The sequence below is a fragment of the Triturus cristatus genome, chromosome 10, assembly GCF_964204655.1.
Source record: "Triturus cristatus chromosome 10, aTriCri1.1, whole genome shotgun sequence".
Classification (NCBI taxonomy): domain Eukaryota; kingdom Metazoa; phylum Chordata; class Amphibia; order Caudata; family Salamandridae; genus Triturus; species Triturus cristatus.
The window spans coordinates 1,224,654,719-1,224,679,119 of record NC_140593.1 but is presented as its reverse complement, the minus strand read 5'-3'; the positions used below and the strand labels follow the sequence as shown (position 1 = coordinate 1,224,679,119).

The 24,401-nt window shown below is 46.7% G+C and overlaps 1 protein-coding gene across 4 annotated transcripts in view; it reads left to right on the top strand.

The window, feature by feature from the left end:
- SRPK3 (SRSF protein kinase 3) overlaps positions 1 to 24,401 on the top strand; it is a 192,186-nt gene that overhangs the window by 145,572 nt on the left and 22,213 nt on the right. For all 4 annotated transcript variants that reach the window (XM_085629782.1, XM_085629785.1, XM_085629783.1 and 1 more), the window contains 3 exons: positions 12,958 to 13,058; positions 13,731 to 13,838; positions 17,303 to 17,372. In XM_085629782.1, the coding sequence (XP_085485908.1) occupies positions 12,958 to 13,058; positions 13,731 to 13,838; positions 17,303 to 17,372 (279 nt within the window). The remainder of the gene's footprint in view (positions 1 to 12,957; positions 13,059 to 13,730; positions 13,839 to 17,302; positions 17,373 to 24,401) is intronic.

Sequence of the window (24,401 nt, the reverse complement as noted above, 5' to 3'; positions counted from 1 at the left end):
AAAATTATTATTGTTGTTTGGTAACCATTCAACCAAACATGTTGTAAGTCAGAATTTTAACATATGGAGTAGGAAAATCACAAAGAATGTAACGAGAAGCTAGGTTTGATGTTAAAAATGGCTTTGCCCGTCTACCAGAACTTGATATAGTCATGGGGATTTAATTAGTCTAGTCTAGCCTCTCATCAGCTCTGAGATGGGCCATTCTTCGTGTTCCAGATGAGGCTAGGTTGGTAGTTGTATTTGTTTTACCGCCTTGAGCTATTATCACATCATTTTATCGAGTGAAAAAGAAGAATGGAACCAGAGCACATCCGGATTCACAAATATAATTTTCAAATGCAATAACTTTCCGAGTGGCCTAGTCTTGTTTGCTGTGTGACAAATCCTGACCTACAGTTTTCAATATATTGAAATTTGCCAAGATATGAAAATATTATTCTCCCCAGCTAGGAGTGGAGTCCAGAAAGCGACAGGAGGGCTTAATAACAGGTCATTTATAATTATGCGCTCCTTAACTAAATTAATTCATTGAAAGCGGTAGCTAGTGCTGCTACTCCAAGTATCAAAGTGATCTGGAAAGAGCTAGTGTTCTGGCCTGTAGTAAATAATGCAGCCCTGTCTCAATGCCACCTGTGTTCATTTTCAGGTTCTCATCCAGGGGATACTCATCAATAGTCATAATCTATGAATAATCCCCGCCCATGTGCGGGATCCCGGAGCATATAGAAAATACATATATATAAATATATATATATATACATATGTGAAAACATATAAATGCAGCCTAATAATGTTCAAAACATGGCAATGCTGTAAATTACATATTTTTGCATAGTAGTGCCCCCGTAACCCGTAAGGAAAAAAGGAAGCATCAGGCAAATTATAACACAGCACTGCTTTATTGCCATAAAGCAACATGTAATTGTAGGCATTCGCCAGTAGGCTGCAGTAGAGTATCAAGAATCCAAGAAAACTGACACCTTGCCTTTAAGGCATTAGAGTAGGGGGACCGTGCCTTTAAGGCCTGCCCGTGACCCCCTGCTCCCATGATGCACTACAGGTGACAGTTGGGCCAGTTCTTTTTTCCGGCTCCTTCTGTGAGGATCCTGGAGCTTGAGCTCTTCAGTTTTTTGACTGAAATTTTGAATTACAGCTTTTTCTAGCTTTTTTCGACGTTTTCTGGCTTATAAGGGCTAATTCTGCTGGTTCCAGTGAATTTTCCAATTTTTTTCCAGTCAGAATGTCTCCTTTATTTAGGAAATGCCCTTCTTGTGGTAATAAAATGGCACTGGTGGATCCACACTCGGTGTGTATTGTGTGTTTACCATCAAAACACGATCCTGACCAGTGTCCCCACTGCCAGAAGTTCTCAAAGCGCACTCTGAGGGACAGAGAGCGCATTAAACTGCATGCAAGACTGGAGAAGGAACGAAGCCGTCGTGAAGGCGAGCATTCCTCATCAAGACCACCTTCTTCAGCTACGCAAGTACAGAAACGGCGACATACCAGCTCCCCGGGCTCCAAGAAGACCAGGAGTCCAAGAGGTTCGCCGTCGACGTCGAGGATGCCGGCGAAGAGGCAGAGAACTTCGGCGTCAAGGGATTCATCCCACCATCAAGAGTCTCCGCCGCGCAAAAGTAAGTCGGCGTCGAGAGGCGGCCCTTCGGGCTCGAAGGCTGCTAGTCTGGTGACATCTGAACTGTCTCCGTCGACGTCGAGGCTTCCGTCGACGTCGAGACACTCTCCGCCACCCTCGAGGGGGTCGACGTCGAGAGATGCGGCGACGTACATTCCGCCGCGAGTGGGCCGGTCGCCGTCGATGGTTACCCCCACTCGGCGACATAGAAGGTCGACGTCGAGAGGAAGATCGACGTCAAGAAGTCGACGTCGAGAGAGGTCGCCGTCAAGATCACCACGTCGACGTCGAGAGAGGTCGACGTCGAAGTCGCCCAGTCGACGTCGACGTCGAAGAGTCGACGTCGAGAGAGGTCGACGTCGAAGTCGCCCAGTCGACGTCGAGAGAGGTCGACGTCGAAGTCGCCCAGTCGACGGCGAGAGAGGTCGACGTCGAAGACACGGCCGACGTCGAGGTCATCTAGCCGACGTCAGGTGCCAGAGAAGAGGAGATCGACATCGAGGTCTCCACGACCGGCGTCGAGACCAGAACGGCATACCTCACACTTGCCGATGGTGACGCAGACGTCGTCGACGTCAAGGGATTCGACGTCGAGGGCGAAGACTGGACCGCCCGCGGAGAGGTCCCCAGGAGAACAGTCATCATCTCCGGGACTGCACATCGTGCAAATATCTCCAGAAAGATCACCCGAGGCTCCAGAGCGGTTTGGACTGTCACCGCGCTGGTTACGAGATGTGGGCGCTGCCGCATGTCGGAGTCCGGGATCGGACTACTCCCGCATGTATTCCCCACCGCGCAGGAGTAAATCGCCTCCGAGGGATCCACGGCCAATTTCACCACGCCGGTCTCGTTCCAGGGACCGTCGCACCGCGCCAAAACGTCCAAGATCTCCGTCCAAGCGCAGATCAGGATCAAGGGCTCACCAAAGCGAACGCTCCCACAAGAGGCGACGCACCAGGTCGTCCACTGGGACTGCATCCACAAGATCCTCAGTCCGGGACTACTCTCCTACTTTTTCATCCACGCCTCCATCGCGAGTGTCCCCGGTGGATGACATTATAACTTTCTCGGACGTCCTGGGTAGAGGGGCGCAAAAGTTGAACATCGCACTGCACGCCCCTCAGGCACCCACTTCTGTGATCTTTGACACTTTACACCATCGGTCAGCTCCCAGACCTCTGCTCCCGTTGGTGCCAGGATTGTTAGAACCAGCGATGGCCACGTTCCTTACACCGGCTACAGCGGGCTCGGTCCCCTCGAGAATAGCAAAGAAGTACAAGGCTCCGGCCGAGGACCCTTTATTCTTGAGGGCGGACCCGCCAGCGGATTCGGTGATAGTGGCGGCGGCCATGAAGTCTCACTCAGCCTCAATATCTGCTTCTGTCCCCCCTGAGAAGGACAGCAAGCTGATGGACTCCTACGGCAGGAGAATGTGCAACACATCTGCCGCGCACATGAAGGTCGCTAGCGCTTCAGCCCTGCTAGGGAGGTATGATCGTTCCCTATGGGATTCCCTGGCCAGATTCGTGGAGAAATTGCCTAGGGAGGACAGGCAGGACTTCACGGAGATCCTACATGAAGGCGGACTGGTGGCCAACCAAGTAATAAGCGCAGCGGCGGATGCATCAGACCTAGCCGCGCATGGCTACTCCCATGGCATCTGCTCCCGCCGTTCGGCCTGGCTCAGATTAACAGCCCTCAAACCAGATGCGCAGAAAAGGATTCTTAACCTGCCGTTTAATGGATCATCGCTATTTGGAGCTCATGCGGACGACCAAATGAGCAAGATGAAAACGGAATTGGACACTGTAAAGGCTGTGGGACTGGAAAAACGCAAAGAGTTCCGCAAGCGCTTTCGCCAGGGCGACAAACGTGCCTTTCACCAGCGCGTTCAAACGCCCCAATGGTCCTCTCAAAACCAACAGAGGTCCCAGTTTCAGCAAAGGGGCCGGGGCAGAGGAAGAGGAAATGCTAAACAGCAGCAGTCCTCTAACAAGCAACCTCCCAAGCAGTGAAAACTTACTTCCTCCGCACTCGTTCGCCACTCCGGTGGGAGGAAGTGTCACCGCTCACCTGGCAGAGTGGAATACAATTACAAACGACAAATGGGTGCTGAGTATTGTAGAGCGTGGCTACTTGCTGAGGTTCAAATCTCCCCCTCCGCAGGTACCCCCACGGAAACAGCCACTCCCTCTCAGCCAAAACAAGCTTTTAAAGGACGAAGTTGCCACTCTCCTCTCCAAAAACGCCATAGAGGAAGTTCCAAACAGGCAGAGAAATCGGGGAGTGTACTCCCGGTATTTTCTTGTTCAGAAAAGAGGAGCGATCGGAGACTACAGACCCATCCTCGATCTCCGCCTACTCAACAGATTTCTCAGAAGGGAAAAATTCAGGATGCTAGCACTGCACCAGATCTTCCCACATCTACACCAAGGGGACTGGATGTGTGCCATCGATTTACAGGATGCATACTTCCACATTCCTGTCTCAGCGAAACATCGGAAGTTTCTCAGATTTCGCATCTTTCACCAACATTATCAATACAAGGTCCTGCCATTCGGCCTCAAGTCCGCGCCACGAACGTTCTCAAAGTGCATGGCGGTGGTGGCTGCATTTCTCCGCAAACGGAAGATATTCGTCTACCCATATCTAGACGACTGGCTCTTAAAAAGTTCCACCCCGGTTCAACTCCAGAGTCATCTCTCGTTCTGCCTAAACCTTCTACACTCGTTGGGCCTTCAGGTCAACTACCGGAAGTCGATCCTCAATCCAACTCAGCGGATCCACTACCTGGGCGCCTCTCTAGACTCCTCAAGCGCAAGCGTGTGTCCTTCGGAGGAGAGGTTATCCTCCATGCTGCAAAAAAGCTGCACGCTTCTCAGCACGGAATATCCCACAGCCAGACAAGTGTCATCTCTCCTGGGATCCATGGCCTCGTGCATCTACATCGTGCCCAACGCACGTCTGCACATGCGTCCTCTGCAACAAGACCTAGAGGATCAGTGGTCGCAGAGGACCGGCCGCTGGGAAGATCACATTACCCTTCATCAAGCCGCCAAAGATTCCATCCGGTGGTGGATGAAGCGCTCCCATCTGCTTCACGGCGTCCCATTCCATCAGGCGCCTCCGACACAGACGGTGGTCACAGACGCCTCCATGCAGGGCTGGGGGGCTCATATGGGCCGGCTTCAAGTACAAGGTCTCTGGTCCGCTACCGAGCAGAGCTATCACATCAACTTCTTGGAGCTACGAGCAGTCCATCTCGCTCTCAAGTCCCTGTACCCATCCCTGCAGACCGACTATGTTCAGGTTCAGACGGACAACACCACAACTATGTTCTATCTGAACAAGCAAGGAGGGACCAGATCACGGGTCCTGTCTCTGGAGGCCCAGTCAATCTGGAAATGGCTTCTGGCGAGAAACCTGACGATCGTCGCTGTTCACCTGCCAGGGACCCTGAACGTGCAGGCGGACGGCCTCAGCAGAGACTTCGTCGAAGCGCACGACTGGGTGCTCAACGAAGGCGTCGCTCAAGACATCTTCCGCTTGTGGGGCATACCAGACATCGATCTGTTCGCAGACGCGGACAACAAAAAATGCCCCGTCTTCGCCTCCAGGTTCCCTCAACGGGGGTCGCAGGGGAACGCGCTTTTGATCAGCTGGTCGAGGACATTGCTTTACGCTTTTCCTCCTCTCCCTCTCATCCCGGCTGTGATTCAGAAGTTCTACAGGGCCAGAACTCGGATGATCCTAATAGCACCGGAGTGGCCCCGGCAGTGGTGGTACCCGGATCTACTCCAGCTGTCGGAGGTACCACAGAGGAGGTTGCCATGCCTGCCGAACTTGCTGACCAAGGACAAGGGGAGAGTGTTCCACCCCAATCTCCCCTCCCTCCGCTTGACGGCATGGCTCCTGAATTCATCCAGTACGGACATCTAGATCTTCCACCGGACTGTATGAGCATTCTTCGGGAGGCAAAGAGGCCCTCAACGAGGAAGTCGTATGGCTTTAAATGGAAAAGATTCTGCTTCTGGTGTAGAGATAACACCCTTGATCCGATCCGGGGTCAAGAACAGGTTATTCTCCCCTACTTACTGTACTTGGCGAAGTCTGGGTTAAAGTACTCTTCCATCAGAGTACACTTAGCTGCTATTACAGCCTATAGGAAGTCTCCTACCCAGACCTCATTCTTTCAGATGCCAGTGGTAAAGGATTTCTTAGAAGGGCTTAAGAAAGTTTACCCACCTGTGAGGTCTCCTTCCCCTTCCTGGGAACTGAACATCGTTCTCTCTAAACTGATGGGAGGTCCTTTTGAGCCGATTCATAAGGCCTCCTTGCAACATCTGACCTGGAAGGCTGCCTTCTTAGTAGCCATCACTTCGGCCCGTAGGGTTAGTGAAATTCAGGCCCTCTGCTGCAAGGAACCTTACACGGTGTTTCATGCTAATAGGGTGGTGCTCCGTACTCATCCGAGCTTCCTGCCCAAGGTGGTTTCGGACTTCCATATTAATCAGGTGATCACGTTGCCCACCTTCTTTCCTCAGCCGACCACACCCCCGGAGAGAGCTCTACACTCTCTTGACCTCCGGAGGGTTTTGAAATTCTATCTAGCTAAGACCCTTACTCTTAGAAAGTCAGACAGGCTCTTTGTTAACTATGGACCCACTAATACCGGGCTGGCTGCGGCCAAGAGATCTATCTCTAGATGGATTGTCTCTTGTATAGCTTTGGCTTACCAACTGTCCCACAAAGTTCTGCAGGGTAAACCTAGAGCACACTCTACTCGGGGGAAGGCTTCTACGGTAGCACTCCTTCGCAACGTTCCCATGTCTGAGATCTGTAAAGCGGCTACATGGCGCTCAGTCCATACTTTCACGCGCCATTATTGCCTAGATTCAGACGCACAGGCCGACGCCCAGGTGGGGCAGGCCTCTTTGAGGAACCTATTTGCATAACTGTAATGCAAGATGTGTCTTTTAATGTATGTTTTAACTGCTTTGTTGCTCGTCCGCGAGACTTTGGGTATGGGCTTGCTACTCTATTCATAGATTATGACTATTGATGAGTATCCCCTGGATGAGAAGGATTAGTTACTTACCTGTAATCCTAGTTCTCATCCAGGGGTATACTCATCAAAGTCATAAGCGACCCACCCACCTCCCCGGACGAGCAATGTTTTCTCTTTAAATAAGTGATGTATGGAAGGCAGATCTACTCAGGTGCGGAGGCACCGCCAAAAAGAACTGGCCCAACTGTCACCTGTAGTGCATCATGGGAGCAGGGGGTCACGGGCAGGCCTTAAAGGCACGGTCCCCCTACTCTAATGCCTTAAAGGCAAGGTGTCAGTTTTCTTGGATTCTTGATACTCTACTGCAGCCTACTGGCGAATGCCTACAATTACATGTTGCTTTATGGCAATAAAGCAGTGCTGTGTTATAATTTGCCTGATGCTTCCTTTTTTCCTTACGGGTTACGGGGGCACTACTATGCAAAAATATGTAATTTACAGCATTGCCATGTTTTGAACATTATTAGGCTGCATTTATATGTTTTCACATATGTATATATATATATATTTATATATATGTATTTTCTATATGCTCCGGGATCCCGCACATGGGCGGGGATTATTCATAGATTATGACTTTGATGAGTATACCCCTGGATGAGAACTAGGATTACAGGTAAGTAACTAATCCTTTCCCTCCCTGCCAGGGAATCTTCTCTTTGCTACCTCCATCTGAACAAAAATGGAATCTGTCTGTTCAAGAAACATCTTAACTTTTACCGGGTGCTAAATGGTAGTGTGTTGCTTGGATAGAGACATTTCTTTCTTAAGATTTGGAGCGGTTTCTACTCTTCGATGTGGTAGGAAAAAGGCAAAGTGTGGTCTTCCTCAATTCTCACTCTTTATCTTTGCCTTTTTATTTTCTTCCTTCCTTTGTTCTATTCCTTCCTCCTCTAGTTGAGAACCTAAAAACTTCCCTCGCATTAATTTGGACTTCAAGTCTTAATGCATCACCTCCAGTCCTCCATAGAAGGTGTCCGGTTAATGTACGACACCCTAACCACAGTTACTCTTGCTTTTCTCCAGGTTGTCGCCCTTTACCCAAACGTGCAATGCTGATTTGAGTACATTGTTTAATCCCTGCTTTTCAGGTACTGGAAGGTTGATACTTTCCCATGTACTACTGTTACGCTCTGCTCCATCTCGGTCAGTCACATTTTGAGGATCACAATTTTGGAATTCCCTTTTCTTATTGCCACCATCCATTTTCATGTAGATGTCCTTTTATAATGCCGTTAGGTATAGCCTTCAGATCATCCAAGCCCTCCCTTTCATTTTATTTAATCCTCTTGTCCATTAGGGCATTCTTACTGATATTCATGAATGCAGGATAACGGAGCCAGCGAGCGGGAGTGCAGAATACCCTTATAGGAGAGCAGTTTCTTTTTCCTCTTGTTTGAAGGTCTCCCCTGGACAGCGCATGCACTGTCTGCAAGTCTATTTTTCTTTATTTAAAAAAAAAAAAACGGCTTGAGAAGCGCTTAGAGCCCACCTGTTACTTACCATCGGTTTTAGGTCTCGCCTCAATACGCGCTGTCTGAGAGTCTATTATTTTTTTTAAAACATATAAAGGGCTCCTAGCCCACTGTTACTTACCATTGGTTGTCTTCAAGGTCACTCACATTTCGGTGTTTCTCATTGGTCTGCACCTCCCTCCTCTGATTTTTTTTGTTGTTTGTGTCAGTCCTTGTTTCTCTTTGTGTGTCAGTCCAAGTTCTGGAGCATGGACCAACTACAGCTTCCTGTGGCCAGTGTCCTTCCACTGGCCGTGCACATCAGGAGGTACTTTATTTTTTAGCACTCCTACCAGTGTATGTTTGTATTCAGTCTTTCCTCTATTTGTCCTCTTTTGTCCCGTCCCCCCTCAAACCTTCCATGGTCTTGCTGCCTCATGCTGTGTCCCAACATCCAGACTCTTTGTTTGTCCTCCTCTTGTGTAGTTTGCAGTCCCAGTCAAAGCTTGTAAATTCTGCCAACAGATATTTCTGATGGGTACATTTTCCTTTCTCCCTCCCGGTGACGTAATTATTTATGGTTATAAGCATGACCATTGACATTTTTATGGTACCCTCACTTAGGGCCTGATTTAGATCTGGGCAGGAGTACCATCGTCCCGCCGCAGTGGCAGTCCAAGTACTCCGTTGAGCTGACGGCGGTCCACCCGCTGTATTTAGATGTGGCATTAACAGGTAGTGTTCCGCGGCAGACTCCTCTGCTGGCTAATAGTACCCCGTCACCCTCAGGCCAGTGGGTTTATACCGAGATGATTTAGATGTTCCTGTTGCGCTGGCGGTGTCCTGGCGGCGCAGTCCTGACGGAGTGAGGCAATGGTGGTGTGGAGACAAGTAAGTACTACTTATCATTAACTCACTATAAATATATGTTTTGAATGTGTCAAAAGATATATATATATGTGTGTAAGGCCCTTTTTTTACATATAGCATTGCATACCAACAACATACACACACTATTGAATGTACACCCACAGACACCACAAGCACAACACTCACAACCACCAAATAAATATTTTTTCAAGTGTCAATGCGTATTTGTACATTTTACCATGATAAGTTGTAAGATGCACACTTATGCATTACACATAAAAATAATTGCATGTTAGATCAATGTAAGAATACACGCGCTAAAGCAAATGTTAACACATAATTCATAGTGAGACAAGTGTCACAGGAGCATTCCTTGGGTTCAGGCGATAGCAGGGTTGCTTATTGTCGTGGTCAGTAGCAGCAGCGCAGATCCACCAACATCTAAATCCGGCCCTTAATTTTCATAACTTGACTGTCTTCACAAACCATGTCACGACGCTGCCAGTGTCTCATCCAGATTCCAATGATCACGATTACTGGCGACACTGGTACTAACAGGGTTCTGTTCTACAATAGTAGAGTTTTCTTCCTTTACACCCTTACACTATAACTGTAATTTAAACACCAACTATTTAACCCTTGTGTTCTCAAAATATCGTCCTGCTGATTTATTTATTTTTTAAACATTGTACATACCAGACTAAGGGGCCAATGTATATGCTGGCAGTAGAGCCGTCCCCTGCCAGAGTGAAAATGTATTGTACTGACCTGTATCTCTGCCTGTATGCCCGACAATTTAAATTAGGTGGGCGGACATACGGGTAGAGTTCTGCTGGCTCTTAGGCAGGCCGTCAGAGGGGTCTAACCACGGTGGGGGCAGAGTAGTCTCTGACGTTGTTATACCAAACGTCGGCCCACTTTTAACTTTGGCGGGTGGACAAATATGTCTGTGAAAAGGTTACTCAGTTGCGACGGACTACCTTATCCACCAAAATATAAATTAGGTCTAAGACTTTTCCATACCAGTGAATATCTGCATTAACAATCCCTCAATCTTATAGCCAGCTAGATCACCAATTAGTGAGTACATTTTGGGTTTTTCCTTAACACGTCCTAGTATAATAACAAAACCATGAGTGCTGGTAGCAGCTGCTTCAATTTATGATACCGTATTACTCTCTCTCCTGCAGCTCTTTGTGCATTATAACTAGGGCTCCCGGTATCATGTTTTTTTAAATTTATTTTTTTAACATTTCCGTCTGTATTTTTCCATATTTATTTTTAGGCAATTTTATCTGTATTTATCCATATTTATTTTGTGTTTTGTGTATAAAAGAAGTTGTAAAACTGTACATTTCCCTATTTATTTAACTGATAGACGCGCACTCAGACTTTGATGTCTGTTGTGTTTTAGCTATTTATGCGGTCAAATATTACATAATACACCCACTGGTAAATGCTAGCATTATACTACACATGTATATTGACACAAGTCATTATTTAAAGAAATGTCATCCTGTTTTTTATTAGGTTCCCATGCTGTCCCTTCTGCTCAGCTGTTGGGCTATAACTCATGAAAGATAGCACAAGAGAGTCACTTAAAAGCAGTCCAATTTTCTGCATTTATCCACTTTTAAAAATAAATGCAGACAGAAAACACATTGTTTTCTGTCTGTATTTATATGTAAAAATCCGTAAAAACGGAACACAGGGAGCCTTAATTATAACGCTCTCAAGCCATCTCTCGATATCATTTTGAACCAAATAGATATGTCATTATCAAAAGTTTTTTCCCTTGTTTCAAATTTGATTCTTCAGTCTGTACACTCAGGTGACCGACGGATCGTTCATAGACTAATATTACCACTCGACCATTGGCGGGGCTTTATTTCCTTTACTCTATTCTCTGTTCTCACTGAAAGTCCGCGCTCATTATCCTTAACTCTTATCACTTCATACAGCGCTTAAGGTGTCAGATAACTTGGGCCCTCATATTGTTTCCTTCTCTTCCTCACTTCTATATTTTACAATCCAGACCTTCCTCTCACTTACATTTGAGATCATTCCGATAGCATTTATCCGTTCACTGTGATTTCTTCCCCTGCTCATCTTTTCTGAGAAAGTTCCATTGCAAACAATTCTTGCAATATTAACATCCTTCTTGAACATCATCAAATACTAATCTTACGTCTGCGAACTTGAATGATTGTGTTGCACCACCGCATGGGAAACCATTATGCTCTACGTATAATAAACTGAAATATCTGTATATACATTTAGGATTGTTTTTAGTCGATACAAACTGTTTATATCAGTACACTCGATGTGCTCCAGACTCTTGTTACTCGTGAAGATGATTCTTGTTGGCGCAGATGGGTCTGTCGGTGGTGGTCCCTTTACCCTTTTCATGCATCACTTCTGACGCGTACTTCTGATCTGGCCAGATCTGCTCTGCACAATGTCAGCAGAATCTTCCATCCCAGCCTCTCCTTGACTGCCCGGCTCCTGAGTTCTTGCAGAATGGACATTTGAAACTCGCTGATGATTAACGAGCAATCTTGAAGGAGAAGAGCATCCTGGCCCAAAATCATTGTATGAAGTGAAGTGGAAGCGACCCCCGAGCGGGCAGACTTGGGAACATGTCAGGAAGTTCCTCTGGAACTGAATAATGCCCTTTCTATACTAATGAGTGCACCTTTTGAATCCATGCACAGGGCTGGCTTACAGGCATGGTATTGGGATGTTGTTTTGATTACTACATCAGCGAGAGGCATGAGTGAGCGTCAGCCTATTTGTATAGAAGGAACCCACATAATTTTGTATTGTAATAAAATATCATTAAGGAATTATGCTTCTTTCCTTCATAAATGAATTTCTGATTTCCACACCATTTACTGTTTTCTTTTCCCAATCCTTCCTCTCTAGTGGAAACATCCTTGCATACTGTCTTCACATTATTTAGATAGATCTAAGGACAGTCCTAAAGACTCCTTGTAATCTGTGATTCTACTCAGAGAGGCTTAGCTTCGCCTAAACAATCTAGCCAGATGTATAGTTTTGTATTTTATTTTCTGTAATGACAGATAACAGCCCTTAGCACAAAGGGTAAAGCAGCTACACTCCATTGATGAGAAACGTCCTATTCCGTAAATGTGTAAAGCTACTACTTGGACGCTGGTTCATTTCTTTGCTAAGTATTACTGATTGGACACAGACTCCAAGACTGATACACTGAGGGTCAGCCTTGGCTTCCTAATTTATTTGCTCTAGAGTTTATACTGTGGCCCTGATTGCGCTTTTAAGGTTGGGTTAGCTAAGTACTTTATGCTACCTTTAATGAATATGAGAGAGAATCTCAGAACGAAGAAAGACAAGTGATCTACTTGTAGTCCTAGTTCTTCACCGTGGGTATTTTCTTGGAATCCATAAAGCCCCTCCTGCCTCCCAGTGACTTGCGGTCTCTTTGAAATGTCCCTACTGTCATCTTATCTTGTTTGCACCATGAACAAATGAACTGACTGAGTCCCTGCTTGGCTTGATGGTGGAACATCCCACTAAAGTGCTAAAGTGATGCTATATAAAGATTCTAACCTATCCCCTGATGGAGAAGCTCCCTGCAGCATAAAAGTGTTTGGGTGAGGATGAGTGATGGTGACAAGTCCTGCTCATAACTGAAGATGGTGTGTGCACTCTTCACATAGACTCTGCTGTCACCCGCCTCCCCACTGTGCCCTTTATGCGCCTGTGGCTTGCCCTCTCTGTGAAATCTCAGCTGAGTCCAGAGGATCCTGGGGGTCTCTCACACCCTCAAATGATGCCATGGGATATTGGAAAAAATGTTTTCTTCTGGTTGACCAGAGTTCTTATATATAGGGTGTCCGATGCCAAGAGCTAACGTGCATTCTTTCTTTCTCTCACTGCTCAAGGCGCTTACAGCCCCACCGACTTCTTGGTCAACCCCTTGGAGCCACAGAATGCAGACAAAATCCAAGTCAAGATTGCAGACCTCGGCAACGCCTGTTGGGTAGTAAGTAATCTCTGATGGCTACTCAGACTGCTCACTCTGTGAACTGACTGTGGGATCAACTGCCAAATGTACAGAACACTGGGGTGCTTGATGGCCAATAACAGCGTCTTTGATTCATGTGCCTCCTGTAGAGCTCAGTCTGGCATCACTCGCTCACTATCAGTCTGAAGAGCAGTGCATCTGCCTCAGGATTGCAAGTGCAGGGGTCTAACCAAAGCGGATCACCTGTGCTATCAAGCCTGCTTGGGTTGGCTTTCATTTCCATCTCTCGTTTATTATGTTTCTTTCTCTCTGTCTGTCCATCTTTTCTCTCATTCAGCTTTTGTGGGTCTCCCCTTCTCCCCCTCTCCCTTTTTCAATGTCAGTTAGGACTTGTGATTTTTAGTTTAGGAATTCTAAATCCAACTCCACCACTTCTCCCTCCCCACCTTCCCTCACCCCAGCGCACACACACACACACACACACACACACACACACACACACATATACACACACACACACACACACCTCTCCACCCCGCACCCCTTCAGCAACAGCAGATAGTCTACACTCATCGTGCCAGACACGGTGCAGTCATATCCGGGCTTAACACATTAGGTACCTCGCTCCGAATTGAAGAGTGTTTTTGCATGTTCTCCTAAGAAATCATTTGAATTGCACTTCTCTTTCAGCACAAGCACTTTACCGAAGACATCCAGACCCGACAGTATCGAGCGATAGAAGTCCTGATTGGTGCTAGCTATGGCCCCCCTGCCGATATCTGGAGCACAGCCTGTATGGTAGGAATGCCTTTTCCTTGCATTGGGTGTAAAAAACACAAGTTTCTCTGTCTGCTTTTCACCACCTTCATAAATCTTACAATATTCATTGATAGTCCTAAATATTGGGATAGCTTCTGCACCGTGTGAGGGTCAAACACAGGCCTGTCAGCAGGCAACATTAACCAAGGTATTTGCTTGTGTGTTCATTTATTTACATGACTGAGCCCTTGCTAACTTAAGAGAATAGGAGAGAGCCGTAGGGGAGTGGAGCCAGATGGCAGTGATTGCCAAGGAGTTGAGAAGAGTACTTCTTAAACAGAGTTCACGTATTGTATTGTACTGTAATTGCATTTGTATAGCGCTTACTACCGCATACGAGGTGTCGAAGCGCTTTTTTCGGTGAGTAGCACGCTACTCCGGGACCCATAGAGGATTAGTGTTGAATTAGTATTGTGAAACATGCAAGTACATTTTAAGTGGTGGATAGGTTAGTCAGTTATTTGGGAAAGTGGTGGAAATTGAAGCCGAGTCCATGTTTCCATCCTGGGAGCAAGCTCTCCGAGCAGTAGGTCCACAGATAGCAGAACTACTGATTTTTCTGTCTTCTTTATTTTCACTTGAAACATCTGAATGCTTCCTTAGCTTTTCAGCCATTTTTAAACTGATAGGTTTCTACCCTTTTGCTGCCATTATTAGCACTCCTCTCTTTCTCTCTTGATGGAGAGGCCCCTCCTGTGAGAGGAAATAATAGAAGAAACGCAACGTTAAGAGAGAGCGAGAGAAAGGGATTCAGTCCTGCGAGCCAAAACATGAACAGAATAATCCTCGAGGAAAATAAGGGAACCCAGCCTCATGAAAGCAAAGAGACTCTGGTACACCAAATTAACCTGATCTTTCTGCGATTAGTCATTGGCAGTAACCACTATAATCCGACCTTTCATCCTGGAATCTGCCCTTATCTTGAGTCACATTGCTGTGGTGTCCCTTTCACTCAGGAAAAAGGAACTATTCATCTACCTATATTTGAACGATTAAAGGTAATAAAGACGTGGAGACGACTTTACATGTGTCGGAACATAAGCCCAGCATGGTTTGGAAAGGCAGTGCTTGCCCTTCCCTGTCTGTTAATTTCTGGTCTGATTTCTATCTTCACCCATTGGACTTAAAAGTTTGCAAGCCTTTAGAAGGGGCTCTCTGACTCTGCTTGATTTAGCTTCTGCTTGTTAGTAGGAGCACCTGAAGTGCCTAATGTGTGTCTCACCATTAGTGAAGGGTGACTGAGAGCTGGTGTCAGCTGGTTGGTTGTAAAAAGGCACGCGCCTTTGTACCTACTGCTCAAAGACTCTTCCAATTTAAAATTCGATGTCCCTCTACCTGGGCTTCTACTGTACAGAGCAGTGTGCTATGACAAGTGTTAGACGTGTGGGACCACAAGATGGGGTGCAGGGCGATTGCTTTCCACTGAGGACGCAGCGTTTGAGTCTTGCAAAAAAGTGCTTTACCTGCTGGTTGCCTTCGTCTTGTGTAGAAGTGACAACCTGCATGCCCTTCGTTCTCTTGAACCCTGAATTGAAATTGTAGCTGTCTTGTGGGCCGGGGAGAATGAACACCCCTTCCCTGCTAAAAACAAACACATAATTAAAAGTATTTCCTCACTATACCTGAAATATGCTCTTTTCCCTTTCCTTTGTTGTGCTGGGCATTGCCTGGCCACCAACAGAGGTTGGAAGGGGCTGTCTACGTCCAACCTAAACACTTCATCTATTGGTTTGGGCTTAGCAGCATCTAAACAATTCCAGGGAACTCTATAGCGCTTGCATCCAAATGATCCATTGCAGGTGGATGGTTTCATGCATTTTAAGATGCTGTCTCATAGGCCAGTGGCCTCATCAAAGTAGGACTGTAGCTCACCCAACCAGAGGAAAATTAGCTCTTGCTACACTTCTCCGATAATGTCCACATTTGCCGCATTTAGAAGGTCGCCATATGGACATCAGTCCATACTTGTGCCAAGTACTAATAGACTCAGATTGCAGAGCAGCCGCTCAAGTGGTTCACCCCTATCTGTGTACACAGTTTTACTAACCTCCAGGTTAATTTTTACCCTAATTGTTGAGAAACAAGCTTACTGTTCTATGCCTATATTTCCAAATGCTGCAAAGATGTCCTGGTGGAGCACAAAAGATTACTTACTTTTACTTCAAGATCTCCAGCAATGGTATCTTCTTTTCCTGCCTAAGAGCCTGTCTGTGTCACAGCAAACCCTGGAGAATAAATATCTTAATATGTAAGGGGATCGTGACTAAGATCCTTGCTCTTAGCTGAGAAATGTAATGTGAAACTGGCTGTCACTGCATTGCGTTGGTTGACCCTCCTCCGGCAGCCTGCCTTAAGCTGGTGGTGGGCTTGTGGACTGTTGCTTCTTTGCCTTGAGGTGGTGGTGGGCTTGTGGACTGTTGCTTCTTTGCCTTGAGGTGGTGGTGGGCTTGTGGACTGTTGCTTCTTTGCCTTAAGGTGGTGGTGGGCTTGTGGACTGTTGCTTCTTTGCCTTGAGGTGGTGGTGGGCTTGTGGACTGTTGCTTCTTTGCCTTGAGGTGGTGGTTTGCTTGTGGACTGTTGCTTCTTTGCCTTGAGGTGGTGGTGGGCTTGTGGACTGTTGCTTCTTTGCCTTGTGGTGGTGGTGGCCTTGGGGACTGTTGCTTCTTTGCCTTGAGGTGGTGGTGGCCTTGTGGACTGTTGCTTCTTTGCCTTGAGGTGGTGGTGGCCTTGGGGACTGTTGCTTCTTTGCCTTGAGGTGGTGGTGGCCTTGGGGACTGTTGCTTCTTTGCCTTGAGGTGGTGGTGGCCTTGGGGACTGTTGCTTCTTTGCCTTGAGGTGGTGGTGGCCTTGTGGACTGTTGCTTCTTTGCCTTAAGGTGGTGGTGGGCTTGTGGACTGTTGCTTCTTTGGCTTAAGGTGGTGGTGGGCTTGTGGACTGTTGCTTCTTTGCCTTAAGGTGGTGGTGGGCTTGTGGACGGTTGCTTCTTTATTCCTAATAAAATAGGAGTTTTTAAAAAATGACTCACTCAAAGAGCAGCACATTATTTTAAATCTAGATTTAATTCTAAACCTGCCATTTAAAAAGCACTTTTTCAGAATGGCATAAATACTTATAATGTTTTGAAGAAAGTTTCACTTTGATTAAAAGTGTCCCAGGATCCCAAATGTAGGCAGAGGTGGGGTAGTGTTGTTAAATCCAGTAAGTATACCGATGATTGCAAGCTTGGCTTGAAAGTAGTCTTCCCACGCAGAGCCATCCATTGGCTGACGGTACCACTGGTACCTCATCTTCACGTGAAAGCAGAAGTGCAACAGGGGTCCTGGCTCTCCTGGGTTCCTTTAGACCCTGGTTCTGTGAATGTGGAAAGATGTCGCTGTTGTGACTGACTCCATTTGTTTCTTCTCTCCCTTTCTCCCCATCGCGTTCTTTCCCTCATTCGGAAGGTCTTTGAGTTGGTGACAGGCGACTATTTATTCGAGCCACACTCCGGAGAGGACTACACTCGGGATGAAGGTTTGTCAATTGTAAAACCTGACTTTCTAAAGGGGAGGGTAGAGGCAACCCCTTGTGATTAAACAAACCGCATGGTGTGAAGGAGAGTCTGCAAAGGAGAATGTTGTAGAACCGAGGGAATGATACAAGTCAAGACACCACACGAATTTGGAGTCTGAAAGTGCAGATGGTATTGGGCGGCAAATTAGCTGATGTATCAGTTGACTGACTGATGCATGTGTGGCCCATTCTCTGTTGTTAGGCAACTCTTGAGTTCTTAATATGGCAGGACTCTAGACCTTTCTTGACATTGGCTGAGTGATTCTGTGTGTTTTAGAGATTGTGTCCTGTGCACCTCCATCAATGGATTGGTTGAATGGTGGGAGCAATGGTATGTTATATAATGGTGTCACTGGACCCTGCTTCCTGCCTACTCGTGTTCAGACTAATCACTTCCCAAGTTCAAGACTGCTCGCAAATATCACTTTCTACTAAAAGAATGCAATCCCTCATCATATTCTGAAAAGCGGTCCTGTATACATGATAGATGTTATTGTTCGCAACCACCATCCGTCTTTTCTGTCATGTTCTCTATTTATGTTATCTTCCCATGCTTAAGTTTAATCAACCATTGGCCAATAGCCTGTGGCTGTTTAAAACATTGCTCGATGAAAAAATCCTGTTCTTCAGATAAATAAATGAATGGTTTCACTCCTGTTCCATTAATTGCCTTTTTAAATTAAACTAACCAGTTTATTTGTTGAATTTTTCGCTTGGTGGTATGAATTGTCTAGCGATCACTTTGTCCAGCATTTTGTATCTGTGTCATGTCTAGACACGATCGCTCTTTAAACTGGTGAACAAAATCCATTACCAGTCCGTTGCCTACCTTGAATTTCCAGTGCAACCCTGCAAGTTTCCAGTTTTCTAATGCCTAGTTGTAGGAAAGTGGGTTTCTGTTGCAGTAACCACCCCACTTTTTGCCAGACTACTGATGCACTTTTTCTTGGTGTGCCCTGGGTCCCTGCCAAACAGGTTCCCAGGGCCTGTGTTCTTTCCCTAAAACTAACCCAATTGGCATCTCTGGCCACAGGTCAGCCCCTGGTAAATGGTACCACAGGTACCCAGGGCACTATGACCAGGGAAGACCTCTAAGGGCTGCAGCAACTCCCATCATGCGCTAAAAAATGCCATAATAGGAGTTGTATTTTTTTCTTAAACAGAGGTCGTTTTTAGTTGGTAGAGCGCATCAGGTGGTGTAATTAGGTAATGTGATTAAGGGAGGGACTTGGGTTGGAGTTTTTGTTTAAAATGCGGGTGGTTGCACTATGGAAGAAACACTTTCTTTTAAAATGAGACACGGGGACGGAGGTGCTAAGGAATTTTTGGCAGGTACGTGAAGTTGCGTGGAAACAGTGATAGGAGATTGTGGAGTACGTCTGCGCATGCAAGAGGTGAAAGAATGAGTGTCAGTAGTGCGTGAATATTTCCGGAATGAAAGGGGACGTTTGTATCGTATGATTCAGAGAGAGAGTGCAGGTGGAAGGAGCTGGTGTTAGCAGTGTGTGAAGATGTAGGAATGACAGGGGTTGTTTGTATTGTGATACTCAGAAAGAGAGTGAAGGCGGAAGGAGCTGGAATGAATGTGTGAATACAGTGCGAGAATGATTGAATGATTTGAGAGGTATGTTGGATGCCAGAGTAAATGATATGGACAGTTTAATAGTAAGGGTGTTTTGTTGAATGGCGGTGACCGTGCACTGTGCGAGAGTCGGGGAGAAGTTTAGATACAGTGAGCCAAAGGGAAATGGAGGGAGGTAACCATGCTATGGTGAACATTCAGGGGGAGTTATTTGGGATTTCACTTCAAGTCGTTTTTGTTGATGGTTTAATGGGATCAATATGATTTTGAAAGTTATTGTCCAGGTTTCTTGGAGTTTAATAAGTATTACATGGCCAGCACGGATGTGTATAGATATAATAATGGTGATTACGTTTTTTCATATGTTAATTAGTGAACAATGTAGTAATGATATATGTTGACTGTCATTTGCAGTTACCGCTGAAGGACTTTATCAGCCCAAAATGCATTAGGTTCTAATAAACACTGCTTTTTGGACGAATTATGCCTCAGTACGTGTTCTTGGAAAATAGCATAAAATCCATGTGTGGACAGAATGGATTATAATATACAAAGTGGTTATAAACACGCAGTGCATGCAATACTTGGATTCAAATGGATTATAATTAAGGCTCCCTGTTTTCCGTTTTTACTGATTTTTACAGATAAATACAGACAGAAAACCATTTATTTTCCTGTCTGTATTTATTTTTAAATGTGGATAAAAACGGAAATTGGGTAGTTTTTGAGTGATTCTGAATGCTGTCAATCATGACTGCAAGGCCAAAAGCTATGCATATTGACAGGCAAACAGATTACAAAACTAAAGGAATTTTAGTAAAGAGCCTTAAACAGCAGTAGATTTGCACAACCATGATACTAAAATGTGCATGTTTCATTATAGGTGCATATTTTATCATCTGAGTGTGTATATATATCATTGAAATCTGTCAGGCGTTCAGGCACAAGTGAACATTAACCGGTTAAATAAATGCAGAAATATACACATTTCAGCATCATTTTTTCACAAAACCTAAACTAAATATGGATAAATACAGGTAAAATTAGTAAAAAATAAATATGGATAAATACAGACAGAAATGACAAAAATATAAATACCATCAAACCGGGAGCCCTAATTATAATGGATGGAGAAATGCAGTATTCCCACCCTTATAGCTGTGCGACAGGTTTGAGGGCATTAATGTTGCCCCACACTGTATGGTTTAGATTTCAAATGCCATCAGGGCATGGTATACCCAGTGAGCACGCTTCTTAGGATTAATACTGGACAAACATGGTTGAATATAGAATAGAAATAAAGGTGTGCATCCCATCATTCTGTCATACACATCCCTGTGTGCCATGCCCACAAAGCACTGCCCTGGCGTACATCAGTCACCCCTCTAACTGGGTGCCCTATGCCAGTGGTAAGGGTACAGGTGCATGAGCCCTGTACCCCTACAGTGCCCAAGTCCGTTACTGGGCATTGTAAGTGCAGTGCTGCCATTAAGAGTATATGGTGCTGGGAGTTTGTCATTACGAACTCCACAACATTATAATGGCTACACTGAAGACTGAGAAGTTTGGCATCAAACTTCTCAGCACATTAAAACCCACACTTATGCCAGTGTGGGATTTAATGTACCAAACACCCCAGAGGGCATCTTAGAGATGCCCCCTGAAACTCGACCAACTTCTAGTTACCTGACTGAGTGGCTGCTTAGGTTGCCACCAACAGACATGCTTCTGGACCCCTGGGTCGAGAGCTGCTGCTCTTGTGGGCCTGAAACAATGCACATCCTGGGACATGGTGCCAAGCCTCCTCCCCCAGGATGGGCAGGGTTCACGAAGGAGAGGCTTCAAAGGCATGCCGCCTTTCTGAGCCTCTCCAAACCAATTGCTGCTTTCAGCAACTGGTCCCCACTGGTTCTACCCCCACTTTGGGCGGGAGAATCGGCGGGAAAAACAAGTGAGGAAGAGAGGTGTGCCCACCTCTACCGACTCCACCCCTCAGGTGGGGAAGGCGAGGGGAAGCACAACCTCGAGTCCCTGCCATCTTGAGGATGGGGGGACCCAGCCAACCATGGACAGGCTCCTGCCCCCTCCCACTGGAGGGTGGCACGATAGGGGATGTACCCACCCCAGGGAAGGGACCCATTGGTCCCTGCCCTTACCTACCTGTAACGCCCCTAAATCTAGTATTTAGGGGCACCCTGAACCTTGCTTCGTCAGATCCAGACAAGAAACAAGAAAGAAGATAAGAAGAAGGACAGAAGAGCCATGCAGAGTTAACAAAAGTACAATGCCCACTGACTTGGCCCCAGCCCTACTGGCCTGTCTCCCCCTCGAACCTGCTCCTGCAAAATCCCGAGGTGTCTTGCAGCCAGCAACCTCAAGAAACCCGGAGCACCTGCCTGCCTTCACTTCTAAGGACTGCATCTCCCGGGAACACCGGATTTGTTCAAACTGCAGCCTCTGGCACCAGCCAGAGACTGCAAATCCAAACCACTCTGCACCCGCCAAACCCGGCCCGAGCTCGAGTGGAAAAACACCGCGAGGAGGTCACCACGGCGATCCTGACCCGAGATCCTGCGACCCCTGACCTGCCTCCAGCCGACGCCTGCAGCCTAAATCCAGAAGGCCCCCCTAACCGCGACCAGGAGCTGGTAAGAAGATCCGACCCCAAAAGGCACTCCTGCACCCGACGCCCCACGGCCTTGTGTGCCCAAACCGACGGTGCCTAACCAACCCTTAACTTCCCAACTTACCTCTCCAAGTGGTGGTCGCACCCAGAAGTCCTTTGTCTCCCCTGCAGTGATTTTGCAAACCGGAGGTTCTCCATAGAAAACAACACAGCGCCCGACGTCGAAACAGCCCTCTGCACCCGGCCGCCCCTGTGCCGCTGAGGGTGCACCTTTTGTGCTACTTTGTTTCCCCATTTGCCCTGACCTTAACCCTAGGACCTTTGCTCCCACAACCCAGTGGTCTGCTTGCCAGCAGCCACCAACCGAAGGCCCCCTGTCCCCCATTGGATAACATTGGGCCTCAAAACTGTGCACCCGGCCGCCCTAGTGCCAGGGAGGGTGCAACAACAGTGCATCACTGACCCTGGGGGACCCCCGAGTCTAACCCTAGAACCTTAACTCCCAAAGTCAATTACTTACCTGTGAACCGTTAACTTGCTTTTCCACTGTAGGATAACATTGACAATTTTCTTCCAAAAAGTTTCTAAGTGTGGAGTTTTGAAATCTAAAAATTTTCTTTAAAAATCATGCGAATAACCACACGTAATTACTTACCTGTTTCCAGGAAATGTCCCAGTGCTGAATTTAGGTATCCAGCACTGAGTTAGAAAAGTAATGTAAAAAGTAACTTACAAGTGTTGCATACTAAAGGTCCCCTGTAAATCAAACAAAGTACAATTGCTTTTGCATTTTCAAACTGTTCTATATCCAGTAACTTATTACTGAAAAGTATGTAATGCTTACCTGTGCCAGGCTTGCTTGGTTCTAAAAATAAAACAAAAGTATATATTTTTATACACAAACAATTGGCCTAGAGCTCAGTTCTTGAGTGTGTGAATTAATTTGCTGACTGAGTGTGTACATCAAATGTTTAACACTGTCCCCTGATACTGCCTTACTGCTCGACCAGGCTACCACAATCGGAGAGTAAGATTCTATCTAACTTTAACCTCTGCCTACCTCTGGGGACCCTTGGACTCTATACACACTGTACCTCACTTTGGTGCAGTATATATAGAGCCAGTTTCTTACACCAGTGTTGGTAGCAGTTTGCTTTATGTTTTCGCGCTGCACTTGTTGTGAGCCTGGTGTTGTCTGAATGAAACTCATGCATTTTGATTCTTAATTTCCTTTTTGGCAGTTGAACTGGACTTAATTGCACAGATGTCTTGTTTTACTAGTGAAAATGCACAGATGTTTTTGTTTAATCAATCCCAAATACATTTACACTTGAAAAGCGATTTAGTGTGTGCAAATTTACACCAGTATGTTGTATTATGTGTGAACAAATGTGCGCATTGGAGAGTGGACTGGCATTCCAGGGGATGCTTTTGAATGTCTTGTTAACACCGACAGGTTTGAAAGTTTCTGGGCTTTAAAGTTTTGCTAGACACATTATCACCCAGGATGGAGCCTGAAATGACTTTTTCCAAGGGCAAAGCAAGTTCGAGGCATGTGGGCTGCTGAATTCATATCTGTGCATAGATCGCCGCCTAGTGTTGGGTCCGGATGATTGCACATTGTTGTCCTGGAAGAGTCTTCGAAGTATCACGAGATAGGTGGCTCCTCTGCTGGACTACAGTGCGCATGGGCATCCTCCCCATCCTTAGATTGTTTTTTTCCGCCATTGGGTTCGGATGTGCTTATCTTAGCTCAAGTTCGGAAACTTTAGTTTAAGGCCAAAAGGCCTTTCGTTCTCGTCGGTATTGTTCCCGTTCGGTATCGACCAGTTTATTTTGTGTTTTAGCACCTTCTTCACGCTTTTCGGATCCGCTTTGGTCCGAACATCGAACTTCGATCGACGATGGAATCGAGGACTCCCTTCAAAAGATGTCCTTTATGCCATGCGAAATACCCACACGTCGATGTCCATCCGGTGTGCAACAAATGTCTCTCACCGGATCATGATGAGTCGAAATGTATGGCCTGTGCCCGGTTCCGCTCAAAGAAGACTCTCCGGAATCGACGGGCAGCGAGATTGGAGGCACAGCAATCGGCGCCTGCCCCGGCCAACATCTTCAGCACCGAAGACGAAGACACCGAGAGCGTGGAAGACATAGACTCCAGCCACGCTTCCGAACATGACTCCCAATCGGAAGACGATGATGAGGTGATCTTTGAGGACGAAGAAGTCGTCGAGGAGGTAGGAGATTACAATGAGGCCCTTGGGGCCGAGGAAGATAGCTCCAGCGAAGAGCTAGGCCAACCCGTCGATACGGAGGCCGAGAGACAAAGTCGTCATAAGGCTCAGGTCGAGGGATCGCCTGCGGGCCTTACCCGAGATCAGTCACACAGTTCTTCGGCCCCGCCTCAAGGCCCGGCCTCGAACATTTCGCAGGAGCCGTTAATATCGAAGACGACTGGATCTCCTTCAGTGAAACCGAAACCGTCCGTCGCACCGGTTACATCGAAACCGAAAGTGAAACAGGTTGCGCTCGGATCGAAGGCCTCGAAGCCCTCCACTCCTTCGACGTCGGCACAGGTCTTCGGCACCGAACGCACCAAACCAGATTTCGGTGCCGAGCTCACCGCGACGGGTCCCGGCGCAGAGCCAAGGAAAAAGGCCCTCGGTCTCCACAAGGCGCCTCGGCCTATGGCACCGAAGATTACAGGCCAACCCACCAAAGTCAAGGTGGTCGACCCGTCTGCGTCGACATCGAAGAGTGCGGCGCCTGCAAAATC